This window comes from Pholcus phalangioides, unplaced genomic scaffold, assembly GCF_987345545.1.
Source record: "Pholcus phalangioides strain wild (caught in Gottingen) unplaced genomic scaffold, Ppha-v1.0 ptg000007l_1, whole genome shotgun sequence".
Lineage (NCBI taxonomy): Eukaryota > Metazoa > Arthropoda > Arachnida > Araneae > Pholcidae > Pholcus > Pholcus phalangioides.
The window spans coordinates 23867588-23886227 of record NW_028301600.1 but is presented as its reverse complement, the minus strand read 5'-3'; the positions used below and the strand labels follow the sequence as shown (position 1 = coordinate 23886227).

General features: G+C 31.9%; 1 protein-coding gene and 1 long non-coding RNA gene across 2 annotated transcripts in view; one reads left to right on the top strand and one right to left on the bottom strand.

Moving 5' to 3' along the window:
• Positions 1 to 18640, top strand: part of LOC149085090 (uncharacterized) — a 146169-nt gene that overhangs the window by 98380 nt on the left and 29149 nt on the right. Inside the window, exons 38-42 of the mRNA XM_089232879.1 lie at positions 2155 to 2348; positions 8518 to 8897; positions 9258 to 9423; positions 10284 to 10535; positions 13562 to 13762. Of these exons, the coding sequence (XP_089089005.1) occupies positions 2155 to 2348; positions 8518 to 8897; positions 9258 to 9423; positions 10284 to 10535; positions 13562 to 13762 (1193 nt within the window). The remainder of the gene's footprint in view (positions 1 to 2154; positions 2349 to 8517; positions 8898 to 9257; positions 9424 to 10283; positions 10536 to 13561; positions 13763 to 18640) is intronic.
• Positions 129 to 1189, bottom strand: LOC149085091 (uncharacterized). The gene is made up of 2 exons (XR_016192793.1): positions 1141 to 1189; positions 129 to 781 (listed from the first exon to the last, which is right to left on the bottom strand). It is a non-coding gene; the product is annotated as an uncharacterized LOC149085091 (long non-coding RNA).

Genomic DNA, 18640 nt, shown 5'->3' with positions numbered 1-18640 from the left:
AAATATTATGGCTGTGTATGAACAAAAATTATTTAAAAAACATTCTCAACTCTCAATATGAAATAGTCAAGAAATATGGAATTGGGGGGAGGGGCTCAAAATGAAATAAAATTAAAAAAAACCAAAACTGATTAAAAACAAGATTTAATCAGCCTATGACAAAAAAAAATTTCATATAATTGGTTCTTATAGTTGATGATGGTGGTGACATCATAGTCCATTTACAAAAGTCACAGATGCAATTTTTCTTTTCTACCCCAGAACAGTCAATCCCACAAAGAATAGAAAATACATTATTCCCAGACCTCTTCTTTTTTATCTTGTGAAAACTTGCCATCTTGAAGAGATATTCTGCATCATCTTTGTGTGGTACAGTATACGGTACAATGCCCAACTCAGATAATGCTTATAGTATTTCCCTGACACATCATCTTTGAAAAAATGGCCTTCCATCTGACTGAAAAAAATTGCTAGCTAAAGAATGATCGCAACATAAAAAATTCAACTTTTCGATGTACGTTGTATTTAGTTTCAAATCATTAGGCAGTGTTTTAAAAATTCATAAAGACTTTTGGAAACTTGTCTGGGTAAATTTCTGGAAATTGAAAAAGTAATCTTCTCCCATAATTAGCCATGCTGATGATGGCAATCCAATTGAGTGATGTAGTTTTATGATGAGTTGAAGAGTTTATCATTGTTCTGCTTGGCCTCTATACTTGAAAGCGTAATAAACCCAGTATTCCATATTCCTCATTTTCCATAATACCTATACGTCCTATATCTGAAAATTGAAATATCATTTTGACCAATATTTTAGATAGATTGATAATTTTATTTATTCATTTCATCAAATATAAAATGTTTTGGTATTGAGCTGGATAGGATGCCTTGAAAAACAGTTATCATTATATATATTCAAGTATAAATAATAGAGGGGAAAAAAAGAGAAAAGAAATACAAATACAACGCCACAACAGGCAAAATGCCCAACGAGGTGGCTGAGAAAAAGATTCCCATAACAAATATGGATGTCATATATTTCAAAAATACAGCAACCCAATTAAAAACACAATCACAAAAATTATAAACAATATTATACACATGATACAATGCCCATAAAGAATATTATGGTTGTCTTACTCTAAGTATAGATAGCTTCTCGATTTACCTCAACATGTTTATCGTATTTCTTTTTAAACATGTCAATTGTGTTAAAATTTACTACCTCCGGGGGTAAGCTATTCCATTTATTAACAACCCTATTAGAGAAAAATTCCCCCCCCCCCCTGCGACACCAATACTGGTGTCCCTTGTAAAAGCAGTCTATTGGCGATGTACTAAAAGTTCATGGTCCATCCTATCCATCCCGTTGAAAATTTTGAACTCTTCTATCATATCTTCCCAACACCTGCACTCATCCAATGTAAACATATTTAAAAAATGAAGTCTCTCTTCATAACTCAATCCTGTGTGCCAATAAGGACACGCATAGCTCTTCTCTGCACCCCTTCAACCAAGTCTATGTCCCTATGTAGGTATGGTCTCCAAAAACCTTACAGCATACTCCAGTCGAACTAAGCCTTGAAAAAGCGGAAGAATGACTTTAGGTGAACGCGAAGAGACCTTTTTTGAAAATCAAACCAAGCATTCTATTCGCTTTTTTGACCACTGCTGAACAATGTTCAGAAAACCTAAGCCGCTTGTCAATGAGAATTCCCAAATCGGTGACCCTAGTTGCATCCGGGATAGCGACACCATTCAACTCGTAAGAGAATCGTGGGTTGTTCAAACCAAAGTGAGTGAACATGCACTTATCAATGCTAAACGTCATGCTCCATTCATTTGCTCATGCTGCAATCCTGTTTAAGTTGCTCTGGAGCAACTCCCTATCGCTTTGATTCCCGATTACTCCCATTAGCTTCACGTCATCAGCAAATTTGCTAGCAATCCCATTGATACCCTCATCGAGTTTATCGATAAAAAGTGAAAATGTATGGGGCCATCCATGCATATAATTCAAAACATGATTATTAACAGGAATGGAATTACTAAGTCATTAAAATTGGCATTTCATGACATATGCACAGTACATAATGCAATAATATTAAATAAATAATAATAATAGTAATCATTATTATTCTGCATCTATTTCAGAACAATATAGATGAATGTGCATCGGATCCTTGCTTAAATGGTGGTACCTGTTCAGATGGTACCAATTCATTTATTTGTCAATGTCCAGTGGAATGGACTGGTCAACGATGTGAAACAGATGTTGGTGGTTGTGATAACAATCCATGTCTAAACAATGCTAACTGCATTGATACATTCCAAGATTACTTTTGTGCGTAAGTAATTTTTTGTACATTTATATCAGTGAAAAAACAAGTATATATAAAATATGCTTGTTTCCAGATGGTTTTAACCTATGTAGCTATGGTAAAAAAGCACACTTTGCAGATATAGTCTTCTGGCAGATATAGAACCAATGCATTTATTTATACCACTGAAGAAATAAGTACAATAGAACCTCGTTATAATGGACTAATAGGGGCTAAAGGTTGTCCATTTTAATGAAAGTTTGGTTTATAATAAATAATTCCTATAGGGATGTAATGCAATAGGGTTTATATCGATGAAAGTACAGTAGTTAGCTATAAAAAGTATCTATTAAATATTAAGTAAAAAAAACAGCCTTCAACATAGATTGAATTGAAAATGTACAGTGTACATATACACTATATTAATCTCAATATTTCTGATTGGCAAGCAGTATGAGTCATACAGTGCATTCATGTTTATGCAAAACAACGCAACGATCAATGTTTAATTGCTTTCTTGGAAATGTAAAATTCGTCAGATAGAAATGAGCACCCTTCATTATTATTAAAATTTTTAACTGCTCGTTGTAAGCAACATCTGTTATAATAGGGTCCATTATAATGAAGTTCTTCTGTATATATAAAATATGCTTATTTCCAGATAGTTTCAACCTATGTAGCTGTTTTAAGAAAAGGCACTTTGGTGCTAAAGTTTCCTGGCAGATTTGAAATTAGCCATACTATACACAGGCTCTCTCATTATAATATACACATCTTTTATCCAATTGGCAGGGTAAAACAGTCTGCTCCAGCCAACACACATTCTTTTATTAGTTAAAGAGCAAATAATTCATATAATCAATATTATCATTAGGTCTCTCATGCACTTTGTGCCAGGGCCGTATTTATGTTTTTGCCGCCCCCTCCCATTTCAGTCTAACTTTTTTACCCCTCCCATGCCATTACTAATAAATCATAAACAAACAAAAGACAAAAAAGTGGTACTGTATATAGTTGCTCCTAAATTTGACTTTTCTGTCCTGTATTCGTATCCTATTCCGATCCGTAATGATTGCCATATAATGGTGGAGGGGCCGGACCAGAGCCGTCTTAACGCATGGGCCCACCTGGGCATGGCCCGGGGGCCTCAGGAGAAGAGGGACCTCACAAAGCTGAGATCCAGTTCAAATTTTCTTGAATTTACAAGGTAGGGCCTCAGAAAAACCACTTGGCCCGGGGCTCATGGATGCTCTTAAGATGGCCCTGGGCCGTACTGCTCATCCTCCTGCCATAGGCGTCTACACATCGATGAAAAAGACTGATAAATTTAACATCTATACATATTATCTTTAACCACATGTTCTAAAGTGCATTTTGAAATAATGAAATACTTTTTCAAAATTTTTTCATGGACTGATTAAAATTCTAGACGGGGCTCACCACTGGTTTGTGCAGGCGTGTGATTCAAATTCTTGCATTACTTGAATATGCAGAGTGTCCCACAATCACCTGATGGTTTTCAAAATGGTGAAAATAGCAAGAAAATGGTGACAGATATTAAAGTCATTCTTGCGAAATGTAAATGTGCTTAGTCAGGAATTTCAGCTACGTCATTCATGTTTCAAGGGATTGTATAGTTATTAAAATTAAAAAAAATTAACTTTATATATGGACAACCTGTGCCCAAAAACTGAATTTAAAAGTTGTTGCCCTGTCTCTTCTGATGCCAACGAATAAATTTCAATGTTTCTAAGTAAAATATTCACAGAGATATCTGAATTCAAAAATCGAATAAAAGTTGGGAAAGAAGCGTTGTCTGTTAGTTTTTGCTGCTTTCCCCCCCCCTGAAATTTCCTACTATTTTTGAATTCAAATATCTCAGTGGATGCTTAGAAACAAGGAAATTCTTATTAATTAAATTGCTTTTGTTCTTTTCCCTATGCTATTGAAAGCTACATAATAAAAAAATATAATAATACAAAGATATGTAAAAAATTCTTTGAAAAGTTGATTTAGTACTTAAAAGGTTAGAATAATACATATTTTATAGATTTTCTCCTGTTATAACGAAATCAATTTTTGTGAAAAAATTTTACATGATAGTCAAAAATCAGCCACGTTTAAAATCAGTGACCGAAAATGTACCACAAAACTTTATGGTTTCCAAAACTTGGTATGTTCATCAGTTTCCAGCAATTTTCCAAAATTTCAATTCTACAGGTCTGAATAATCAAATTTATTATATTACATAGTTTCTAAATACAAATTGATATGGGATTTACTGAGTGGCAATTAATTCTTTTATTAGAATTAAAAACAAAATGAGCTATAACTAATATATATTTTATTGTGGTCTTTTGTTTCGATATTTCATTGCGTATGTTTTTTTATTATGGCGCATGTAGTTTAACACAGTGCCGTATTTCTTGGAATAAGCACCACATGAACACAGGGGTGTCGGAAGTGTTTCTAAACTGTGGCTGCTAGTCTTTAGTTTCGTTAGTTTTATATTAAAAATTTTAATTTCTGAATAAATTCTGGGGGTGCTCGGATCCATGCCACAAATTACTATGGGTGCTTGAGCACCCACAGCACCCCCGGCTCCGACGCCACTGCATGAATGTATGCGTCGCTCTATCAGAAAAAAAGAACCATCAATATATGAATGACATTTCTTTTATGAACTTAACATAAGGTCCGCATCCACCGCACATTTCTGAAATAAAAATTTATTAAATGCTTATTTTTAATTTCGGAAATACTTGCTAAATGCTCAGTAATGCTTGTCAAATGCTTGCCAATTTTAAAAATGCTACTCAGTCAATTGAGAGTTGAATATCATGTAATTCAATAGGCCAATCTATTGGAAATTGGGTTTTTGAAAACGAAAATTAAAATACGCGTCTCATCTCTCTCAATGTAAGCACCACCAGTCTCTAAAATCACATTTTTCAAAACGTAGACAATGCAATGCTCGTTCTATGAAATAAGAGGATTAATATATCATAGCAGTTAAAATACTGCGTATATGTAAAAAGCACTATGTCCATTTTCGAGATAATGCTATTAATTTGCTGTATTTTCGTTACACTATGAACATAGACATAGAACATCAAATCCTGTTTCAATAAATAATAATAAATAAATAAAATACAATAACTATTCTTTTTTTACTTTAATTTCTTAAATGATCACTATCTCAAACTTTATTTTCAATTCATCGATGTATCGTATAAAAAAATATGAGTCTTAGGCCTTATTGAATGCAAGTATTACAGAGGATTCCAAATTACCTAAAATTGAATTGTGGCGATTGTTAATAAGTTATCATTAAAGAAAACTCTCACAAAATACGAAACATATGAACTTATCAGAAATGAGTAGCTATATTCGATATTCACTTACTTTGTTTTTGTCAGGAAAGTGTAGAATGAAGATTTTTTTCCGTTTTGTTGGTAATCCTGCATTTATAACCGAATGTAGTTTTGAAATACTGTATACAATTAATAAAAATGTGGGTTCTGCCAAACTCCATATTTGTCCCCCCCCCCCTTTTTTTTCAGGAAACGTCACATGAGGAGAGCTATCCTTAGAACCAAATCGCGTGACCCTGCCTACCATTCTGTACCATGATTTCTTTACATTCTCATTAGTGGCTGCAAACGGATGTTTTTCTGGATTGACCATCTCATTTCGTTTCCCAAACAAGTTTAAAAAACTCGTATTGTAATCAAATTCATCCATTCGTTTATATCCACTTAACACTGTTTCTATCCCCCCCCCCCATATGGTCAACCATAACCCAAAGACTCACCAAAGTCCCGACCGGTGCCAATAGAAGCATCTTTGTTGCAGAAGATTCTTTCTCATATGGCAGGCATCGTTAAAATTAGAGGATATTTTTTCTTTTCATATTCAAATAACCTGCGTTGTAGAATGTTGTCTTTTTACTTCCAAACAGAGCCAAAATTGAGCTATTGAAATGTTCTTTGTGGTCAGCTGAGAAACATGGTGAATAACACTGTAAATAGGAAGGTTAGATAATCATATATTTTTTTACTTCAACAGCAGTCTGTGTGAAAAAAACAAAAAATAAATAAAAATAAGCAATATGGTTTAATAATTATATATTATTTACGATAGAAATGACACATGGCACTTCCACACGTTCACGAAACGTGAATTTTAAAAAATGTTTTTTCTCTCCCCTCTCTTTACTCCATTATTTGTCGCCCCTCTGAATTTGCTGCCCTGGGCTATAGCCCGCTTAGCCCCCCTGTAAATACGCTACTGCTTTGGGCCATGCCAGACTTTGTCCATGTGCAGGGATAGCCATGACTACACCTCCATACATGGCCGTAACTAGGATATTTGCCGCTCGGGGCCAACATTATTTTGCCGCCCCCCCCCCAACTTTAAAATTTTATAATTTTATAATGTGTTCTTTGTTCCTACCTAAAATTGCTGCCCCCTAAATTTTGGCCCCCCTAGTTGCAGCCCTGCCTCCATATACCAAAAAGGATGAAATTGCACTAACTGTAACATGCCTTCACGATACCACAGTTCTTAACTTATGTACAAACACTATATTTCATACACTTCCAATTTGGAAGATAATAGACAGTACTTTAAACCCATAACTACCACCAACATTCATAAAAATGTTAGGGAACACATATGCTTATATACCACATTTTCTGCATTGACTAGTTCATCAGAAATTCCAGAGACATGCAATGTTTACCTGTAGTATCTTATAGTTATGAAATCATAATGATTTTAAAATTGCGCAATTATAATACAATTAACTCAATCTTTGATATATAACACAGAGAAACTCTCTAGAAAATGGAATATATACATAATTAAAATGAATTTGCGTATCATATGCATATATATGTGAATAAAGGAACACCAGAACTCCACTGCCAGACTTATCTTATTGGTGCCATCTCTTCCAGCCCAGCTTTGTGGTAGAGTCAGGAACAAATATACAGATTGTCCCAAATTGTTTACACAGCGGATGTCTCCATAACCATTGACTTTCGGAACATACTTACAATTACAAAAAGTTTTCAAATAATGTGCAGTTACTTAATTAAAATCTCAAAATTTGTGTGAGGGGCGTGAAAGCATAAAGAAATTAACTTTTTAATACAGTCCCCGTGTGCTCAAAACCCCAATTAGAAAGTTGTTGCCCTGTCTCTTCTGAGGCCAACAAAAAAAGTTTTGTTGTGTTTTCTAAGTATAATATTCATTGAGATATTCTAATTCAAATAACGAAGAAAATTTGGGGAAAAATAGCTTTAAATGTGGTAAAACCGTTTTACCAGCATTTAACGCTGTTCTTCCCAAATTTCCTTCATTTTTTTAAATTTGAATATGTCAGTGAATATTGCACTTAGAAATGTGAAAAAATTTTTGTTGGTCTCAGAAGAGATAGGGCAACAACTTTCTAATTCATTTTTTGAGCACACGGGGAATGTATAAAAGTTTGTTTTTTTTTCATGTATACGACCCCTCAAACAAATTTTGAGATTTTAAGTAACTGCATGTCATTGAAAGTATGTTTTCTAAGTCATGGTTACAGAGATATCTGCTGTACAAACAGTTTGGGACAGCCTGTATATACAGTGTATGTTATTACTATCATGCTACTTGTATGAAAATTTTTTTGAGAATTTCTTGATTAGTTACTGTAATTAACAATCAATATGTGAAAATGAGTATTTGAATTAAAGTGTTTTTGAAAATTTCTCTCTTCCATCTAAGACCGGTTATGATTATGATTGCTCTTAGTTGTGTTGGTTTCACATAATTGAATATAAGTTAGTTTCTTGCATAAGAAATATGACACATCAATAAAATTCATACTATATTTTAATTACATAAACATATTATTTTATTTGCAGCTGGAAATAAATTCAAACCAAACATTGATAAATGGTGTATATCTGTGAGTGTAACATAGTTAGCCTATAGTCTGATGATGTTGGTGTCATAAAAGCAATATTATGTTTATAATACTAAAAAATATCCTTGAATAAGGAGGTTATTCATTCTTGTGTTCTGGGATTATCATTCTAAAATCACCATACTATGTACCACAATATTATGACATTTAATGCTTATTAAGATAATGCCTGATTAAATGAGGGTTTTTTTTTTTGATTGGATATTCTCTGTTTTTATAAAGGTGTCCTTCAGGAACAGATGGAAAGAAATGCCAGACATCCCCACAGAGATGCATAGGAAATCCATGTATGCATGAAGGTGTCTGTTTTGATTATGGAAGTGGTCTTAACTGTTCTTGCTCTTCAGAATACTCTGGTATTGGATGCCAATATGAATACAATCCTTGTGAAGACAATGTTTGTGAAAATGGGGCAACATGTAAAAGCATAGGTGATAACTTTAGGTGTACATGTGCTCCAGGATTTACAGGCAAACTTTGTGAACAAGATATACCTGATTGTACTCAAAACTCTTGTCCATCTATTGCTACATGTATTGACTTGACAAATGATTTCTATTGCAAGTGTCCTTTCAACCTCACTGGGGAAGACTGCCGAAAACGTAAGATTTTCAAATGATTGAAATACTATTTTTCATGTATTTAAAAATATCATTATCAACTCAATGAAAATATATGATGATTTATAAGAATAAAAAGTCATCTAATGTAACATTTTAAAAGAAAACTTACTTTAAAAATGTTTAGTTGTAAGAAAAAATCCGTTCTGCTTTTCCAAATTTCTGTCCACATTGCATGGAAGATATTTCTAATTGAAAAAAAAGTCATTGTAGTTGTTTTCTCATTTTTTTAAAATATCAATAACCATCAAATACAATTGTAATTTCAACTCAGTGATGCTTTGTGGAAGTATAACCATTTATGTTCTAATTTTTTTCCTCTTATTCTTTTTAATTTAATAGCGGTTAATATTGATTATGATTTGTATGTGAATGATGAGAGCCGCTCATCAAGTGTTGCTCTGGCGGCACCTTTTCTGTTGAACTCTTCGAGTCTCTCAGTTGCATTATGGATACAGTACAATAATCCAGGATCGAAAGGAATTTATTTCACTTTATACAGTGTGGAGTAAGTTTTTTGTCTATCATGCATTTTTTTAGCTTTCTAAGTCATATTAGTTGAAATAATATGAGCACATATTTTCCTGAAATATATTTTGAATATCAAGTAACCATTGTCGCAAGAATTATTTTTGTAATTGTAAGAATTACAACAATATACACTTATATTACACATAGGTGTAAATTGGTACTGGGTTATTGCCATATTTTTACTGATACTTACAATCCTATTGATAATATCTATTGAATTATTGGACCTGAACATCTCCAATATTTTCAATATTCCAATATTTTGCCAGTATATTCAATAACTTTATGCCTCTATTGTTATATAAATCAGCTTTTATGATATTATTCCATGTTACTATATAGAGCTTAGGGGATGCTTTCATTTTATAATTTCCACACATTCAATTCTTCTACTCACAAAAACTTTTTGTTTTTGTGAGTAGAAGAATTATATAATTAATATATAAGTTTCATTCAAGGGATTTATGCTGTTTTAATTTTAATATACATAATAAAAGTTGTTACAATATTGTAAGCTTGAGCTATTAAATTTTTCATAAGCTTATTTAAACTTTTTCATTGATAATTGCAAGGTTTAGTGTAGATAAAACCAAAAGAGTTGAAATAGCTGAAACCAACACTTATTCTTATTTTAAGATACACCCAATTCACAATCGCTGAAGTTTCAAGTATTGACAATATTCATTAATTTTTTTGTGCTAGTAATTCATTGAAATGTCATCTGAATTTAATCTGAAGTAAACTATAAACAAAAGGGATTATTTGATTTAAAAAAAGAATATTCTGTTTCATTATTTTAAATTTTTGTAATTCAGGTTTTTTTTAACAATTTTATAGGTCAGCGCATCTTCCAATAGGGAAAAAAGTATTGGTTCAAGCTGATGATATTGGTGTACTAGTTTCTCTACAGCCTAATAAAGAAAATGATATATTCCTCCGATATCTTGAAAATGTGCCAATTAATGATGGGCAGTGGCATCATATTGTTGTAATGTGGAATGGTGAAAGTGGTACAATCACACTGATGATGGACACTGCTTTGGCAGTGTCAGCTGAAAGCCAAATGAAGAATTTCACATTGCCAAAATAGTAAGTGGTACAGTGATAATTCACTAGTAGCTATATGCCCTTGCATTCTAAATCTTCTTTCTTTTGATGAAATTCAACTGAATATAGACTAATTATAAACATCAAATCTTAGAGTTATGGGTATTTGCTACAGGTGACTGGGTGAAAATGTTTGATTCAAAATTTTTTTTTTAATGATAGCAATTGAATTCTTGAAGTGATTGAATATTTTTCTTAGAGGCCTTTCACATGGAGTAGATGCGGGTCTGGAAGAAGTTTTAACAATTGGAATATACTGAGCTTTTCAGACGAGCCGAAATTTCCCCACACCTAGGAAATGATCATGCGAGTCCGGATGTGCCAAAACCTAAGTGCGGGCTCCGCATCCACACATACAAGTTTTGACAATTGGGTTATTCGGAGCTATTCACACGATGCGGAGCGAATTCGTCCGCATCTTTCGCTACTTTTTAAAGATGTTTTTTCACAGAATTTTTTTTTAATTATTTGCCATAAATACCCTTAAAAACACCATATAAAGGTCCCTGTTCATCAATTATGATGTACCCACATATGTCTATCCCTTCGTTTCCTTCAGAGATGGAGATATAGCAACTTTAACTGCCTTTTGTCCATAATTTACAATTTTATACAATAAAACTTGTCAACAATGGCCACTGATTGGACCAAAATTATTAGCCGTTCTGTTCATTACGAATATTTAATTGACTAAATACTTTAATAACTTTTTAATTTAAAAATTTTAATATTTTTCTTTTTAAATTTTTAAAATTATTTAAAAAATATAAATAGTTATTTTAAATATTTATTGTTTTTTAAATTTTTAATCTTAATTTTTTTAAACTTTTAAAAAAATATTTTTATTATTAAACAATGTTAATAACGTACGGTGTTCACTCAGGGCCAGATCAAGACGTTTGAAGGCCCTAAGCACTTGAATATTTTTGGTGGTTCCCTCAATACTTACAAGTATATTTTACTTGATATTCAGTCTATAAACTGAAAAAAAAAAATGAAATTTTATATTTCAGAAGTGACTAATCTACAGATGGGATTTCACTCTGAAAGGTTTATTAAAGGTTTTTAAAAGAATTATTATAAAATTTTTGTAGTGTAATCTGGGCTTAAGGCCGGGATTACACTATAAAATTTTATAAAAGATCTTTATAAAAGTTGAAAAATTCAACCAATAGGCACATCGGTTGCATTCAAGCAAATGCAACCGGTGATCTTATTGGTTGAATTTTTCACGTTTTATCAAAGAGCTTCTACAAAACTTTTAAAGTGTAATCCCGGCCTAAGGCTGGTATTACCTTATAAAACTTTGATTAAAAATTCGTTTATAAAACTTGAAAAATGTAACCAATAAACACATCTGTTACATTCGAGCGAACTTAACTGATTGGCCTATTGGTTGTATTTTTCAAGTTTTATAAACAAACTTTTATGAAACTTTTATAGTGTAATCCCAGCCTACGACAGAATTGTGATGTGAATATTTCTAAGCACAGACATTTTGAAAGCCTCCACCCCTCCCCTTTTTTTCTACTTGCAAATTCTTTGATATCTCCTGAATTTTTTTTTTGGAACATTGAATATTTTGGATTTTTCGAATATTGGATGTTTTTGGAATTTTTCTTTCATATTTTTCCGAAAAGGCAGTTTTTTTTTTTTTTTCAAAATCGTTTGAAAATAATTTAAGATATTTTCTCCCATCGACTACTTGTGAAGATCGGAATGAAGGCATCTTTATACCCATACCTATGGGCACTGAATCAGGGGTGAAGGAGAAAAATAATTACAAAAATTGTGAAAAAATAGTTTTTATACACGAATTTCAAACTAACTTTAGTGCTCGTGTGAAAAGGTATGCGGACCCGCATCCTCATCCGCTCTGTGTGAAAGGGGCCTTAGAAAAAGACTCACTCAAAACTTGTGAATAATAATTCCAGTGTTTAAATCCTATACTCATCTATGATGTTGTCAGAGCCACCCTTAGAGGTGTGTGACAGGTGTGGTCACACCATGCACTTATGGTAATGGGAATGAAAATATTTATGTATGTGAAAAATACATTTTTGTAATGAATAAGGTGTCTGAGCTTCACCTAATTTGATTCTAGAATTATTTCTCTCATCAATTTGGAATCTCCATCAGTTTTAGGGATTTTTTTTCTTGTTATCCCATTAAAGATGACTTTGTTTCTTAGAAAGAAATTGGCAAAGAAAAAAATTAAAATATCTAATGGCAAATTTTCTTACCAACCGGCATCAATAGGTTAAATCTAAATTTTCATTTTAATATTCTGGGTTTTTCCCCTCGTTAATTCTGAATTTTCATCTCTTTCAATTTTGGAATTTTTTCTTTTACTAATTCTGAATTTCTATCAAATCTGGGAGTTCTTTCTCACTTTAATGCTGAATTTTTATCAATTCAGAGAATTTTTATAATTAAATCTGAATTTTTTTTTATCAATTCAGAGAATTTCTTTAATTAAATCTGAATTTTTTTTTTATCAATTCAGAGAATTTCTCTAATTAAATCTGAATTTTCATCTCAATTCTGGGATTTTTCTTTTACTAATTCTAAATTTTCATCAAATCTGGGGTTTTTTCTCACATTGATTCTGAATTTTCATTGATCCTGGGATTTCATTCCAATTAATTCTGAATTTTAGATTCAATCAATTCTGGGATTTTTTTTTGTGGTTAAATCTGAATTTTTATTGGTGAGTAGATATTTTTCAGCATTTCTGTATATTCTGTGATAATACATGAATCTTTGGATGCCGATTCCCCACCCCCTTCCACAAAATGTATAAAATCAAGACTAGGAGCTCCAAAGTTATTTTTGCACTGGGCCCCACATCTGATAAGGGCGGCCCTGGATGTTTTGTTGTTGTTTTTTTAAATCATATATATGTGTGTGTGTGTGTATATATATATATACACATAATGATGATTTGTTTGTGTTTTTTTTTAATTGTACATAAATAAATACTTGCATGTGGTTATATTTTATTTCAGTGCTTGGGTAAACTTAGGCGCACCTTTGAATGATGAGAATAAAGCAATAGCAGCAGCTGGATTTCATGGACGACTTAGCCGTGTTAACATTTGGGATCGAACTTTAGATGTCACTGCAGAAATACCTGCCCAGTTCAGGGATTGCAGAAATGCACCAGTCTTGTTCAGTGGATTGCTTTTGCGATGGACAGGCTATGACAAGTGAGTTTTTTAATGAATATCCAATAAGTAAAGATAGAAGAAAACTCTCTCTTGAAAAATAGTTTTTTCTCTCACTGATTTATAAAAACAACACAAATTTCCACATTTTGGAAATTAAAGAAAATAATATGTAGCAATAGAAAATAATAAATTTTCCCTATCAAAATATATATTTTGTTACTCATGGGTGCCATTTTGAAGGAGAAACAAGAGAGCTTTTATGCCAAGCAGAAAATGTTTGGGACATATCTTCAGCTTGGTTCAAAAGCTTTTTTGTTTTCCCTTTAAAACATCACCCATGAAAGCCAAAACATATGCTGGTGATAAAGAGGGTTTTTCATTTGCTAGTATTACATTGTTTTCCTCTTCATTTCCAGTCTCAGCTAAAGTCATTAATTTTAGTAATAATTAATCCCATTTTGGACAGGAAATTTTTTAAAAATGTACTGAGCGGGGAATTCGTAAATTTTTAGTATATATTTCATTATTATTTTTACTAGAACCACCAACCTAGATAGTTTTGAATCATACAGAACAGGTGTTTTTAAATATTTACATAATAGGTGTAGATTGGCCAAGATAAGAATCATTTTCCATTTCTTGTTTAGCATCATATGATGCTTGACTTTTTTTTTTGGAAATCTTTTACAGGAAAGGGTTTGTGGAAAATCCTCTACACTCACTAAAATGATCATAAAATGTTTTATAGAAACATAATTATATTTTATCATTTTTATTTCTTTCATTTTGATGACCACCTTGGTTCTTATTTTTTGGTTTATCATAAATCAAAAAAGATCAATTCTTTGTACTTTGAAAGAATTCATTCAAAGCTTATGTACATACTGTTATTAGTGCTGTTATTATATAGGGTTTTTTTTTTTTGGAGAATCTTACACATTAAAAAAATAAAAACATTAACTTTTTATACACAGTGTGCTGAAAAAACCCAATTGGAAAGTTATTGCCTTGTCTCTCCTGAGGCCAATAAAAAATATTCCACGTTACTAACAAGGAAACGCTCCCGAGCTAAACTCATAGAATTTGATGAAAATTTTACAGGCATTAGTGGATGGCTCAAAATATGTACTGCAAAAAAAAGTAGCTGGGGAATTGCAACAGAAAAGCTGTAAAAAATGAATACAAATCAACATTTTTAATGCCAAATGCAACCCTACTTGGCGAGGATTCAGAGAAAAGTGACAGATTCTTAAATGAATTGTCCGTGTTTCCTCTGAATGGGTTTAAATCTGTTGTAAAGTTATTTTTGGGTATTTTGCATTCAAAAGTGTTCGAAATTGAGTTTGAATATATATTTTTAGTATATAATCGTCACTTTCTTACACTTTTATTTTACATAAGTGAAACAAATTAGTGAGTTGCAATAAGTTTTTGTTGTTGTTTTGTTTAATGCTGAAAAGTCTTTCGCATGAAATTGCATTGTTGTGTGTGTGTATACCTCGATGTTTTTAATGTATTTTTTTAAACCAGCTGTGGCTTTCAAATAGAAAATGCCACCACATATGTGGTGGGATGCTGTGCTATGAATTCTCTGTTCAAGAAATGGAGCTGACAGATTTTACAGAAGCCAAAATAAATTTAAAAAATAAAATAATGGAAATTTTGAAAGAACCTTTGAATCTGTTTGCGAAATGTTTAGTGATGAAGTAGAAGACACTCTGGATTTTGAACAATCAGTTGACGAAAGTGAATTTGAGAATTCAGATTTTCACATTATAGATCAAAATGATGAAATGTATGTAGGTGAAGAGTTAAATGTCCAGAGTATCCCATTTGAAACTAAAAGAGCAGCCGTTGAATACTGGCGTAGCGGTAAAAAAATTAAACATTGCACACTAATATCTGTTCAAAGCAAGTATAGATTAGTAATTTTTAGATAGTATAGATTAGATATAGATAGGTAAAAAGTTTGTCTCAAATGTATTTATGGGAAAATCAAGTCACTAAATTTATTGATAAGAGTCACAAACTATACGAAATTCAAAAATATGTTCTTCCCAAAAGTTTCAGGATGCAAGGTGGTACAGACATGTAAATGTGCATGACTCGGATTTGAAAAGCTGGGCTTGTAATAAAGCTCTATCCCTAAAAATGCCATTCAAATCTTCCGAAAAATGACTCTGTAATTTTAAACAGAAATGTAGAAGTTTTAGCAGAAAAATTACTAAAATGATTTAAAATTACTAAAATTTTTGGATTCAATACAGATTGAAAGTGCTGCACAAGCTATCCATGCTACAACTCATTCATATACTGTAATGCCAACAATCAGCAAAGATGGAATGCTGCTATTGCCTTTATTTATTGTGTATTCTGAACCTAAAGGACAATTCGGAACCCAAGTTTGGCAGAAAATATTTCATTTTATTTATACCGTCACTTCGAAATCGGGAAAACGGGATCAAAAAAGAACTGCGCGAATATTTATCGGAAGTGTATTTTAAATACACTTGACGAAACCATACTTTTAAAAGTGGATTCTTGGTCACCCTTCAAAAACAATGATTTGATTGATAGTGTTACGCCACCGGGTAAAATCATTCATATGTTTGTGATGCTACCTAAAATCACTCATCTAATACAACCGCTTGATAGGTATGGTCTTTGGGTATGGAAAAATTTCGTTTGAAAATTTTCAGATTTAGTTATGATTGAACAAATACAAATTAATTTTTTTTCATCGAGACAATATTTTTAAAGTACAATCCACAATTCATTGTACACAACCAGTTTTCTTCACCACGCTATGTCAACATGTAGAAATATTCATGGCATACATGCTCATACACAGAAACGCATACTGGGTATATCGAGAATCCTGTTGATTTCATATTTATTGCAAGCAATGCACTTGATGGAAACAAATCTGTGCATTCAAAATATTTGCTCCCTATAGCTGGTGTAAAATACGTTTCTACTTTGTGCAATTCTTCAATGTGCCTCATATTTGCAACACTTTCAATTTATAAAGAAATTAACCCTTTCATTCGACCTGAATCAATTGTAATCAATTACATCTGTTGTAAACTATGCAAGATAGTACTGATGCATCTAATCTGCATATTCTGTTTTTCGAGTGATACTTTTAAGAAGCTATTTTTCAAATATTAAAACCTCTAAATACAGCGTAAAGCACGTTTTTATAGTATAAATGCATTAGATGTTTTCGTTAATTTTCAAAAATGCAAAGTTGCCAATTGATGCGAACTGTACAGTTTTGGCATCCCAAAGACCCAATTTTCAACATTAATTTACTCCTCTCCTAATGCAATTCCGCCGCTACTTTTTTTGCAGTACATATTTTGTGTCATCTACTAACACCTGTAAAATTTTGTTGAATTCTATGAGTTTAGCTTGAGAGTATTTCCTTGTAAGTGCAATATTTGCTGAGATTTTTGAATTCAAAAAATGGATAAAAGTTGGGAAAAAACAGTATAAATAAGGAAAAAGAGCATTTTTCATTAGTTTATGCAGTTGTTTTTTTGTAACTCTTTCAGATTTTTTAATTCAAATATCTCTGCAAATATGGTACTTAGAAGCATGGATTTTTTTTATTGGCTTCAGGAAAGACAGGGCCACAACTTACTAATTGGGTTTTTAGCACACAAGGACTTTTTAAAAAGTTTATTTTTTATTTTTTTTATGTGTGTGATCCCTCAATAAATTTGTGTCATTTAAAGAAACTATTTCATTCAAAATTTTTTTTGTAATTGGTATTATACAGTCAAACCTCGTTAATGAGTCACTCTTGGGAGAGCAAAAATATGACTTGATATGCGGAGTGACTCATTAAATGGAGTAAGCCATAGCTGTGCTATGCCTGAAGATAATAGGGACTTCCAAAAAGTGATCCGGTAAGCGGAGTGACTTGTTAACCGGGTGAAGCACTAACGAGGTTTGACTGTACTTCTCATGTCAACAGTTACAAAGATAGTTCTGAAGACAAACAATTTGAATCACCCTGTGAAGTGTCTACACTATTGTTATTTAATGAATAATGATAATTTGACAATTTTATGTAAAAATGACAATTTATGTTTTAAATAATTAAATTTTTTCTTGCTGCATTTTATGCAGGAATGCAATTAATACCATCAAAATAGAAAAGCAGACACTATTTGGTTATTTTAAATAAATTTTTCAAACACGCCTGCATGAAATCAAATTTGCTCAGAAATAGAAAACTTGATAGTTGAGCCAGGTTAAGACAAACTCCTTTAATACAAATTTTTGCTCAATATGAATTGTACATTTTCTGTCTTTTCTGAAATACTCAAATCACTGTTTTGTTGGCTATTATAGAATTCATTTAGTATGAAACATTTTTTGTGTTTCAGAATATGTGGACTGAAGAGGTTTGACTATGTAATGAAAATAGCTTTTCACAACTGTACAATTGAAAATTTCATTTTAAAAATCAAGAATCAAAAGAAATGGTAGGAATTGCCCCTATAAAAAAAATCAAAATCTTATTGGAATCAGAGTATGAATGAACTTTAAAAACATTCAAATATCAACACACAAAAGTGTAACTCATTAATAATTATACAGTTGAATATCTCAATAAGTTGAATATGAAGTGGCCGACAAAAAGGTGATGTAAAGAGAAAGGCTTTTTTAATAATGACAGGGCCATTTACGAATATCATATCAGTAAAAAATACCAAACTGCTGGACATGAAGATATTGGTAAGGATGAATTATTCTAATGCCTAATCATTGAATGAGAATATTTTAAAAAAAACAAAAAAACATGGGCATACATATTATGAGTACGGGTGTTTACACAATATTTGTATAAATTAAACTTATGAATAAATAAAAAGTAAAATTATTCTTCATAAAAAAATCAGTAAT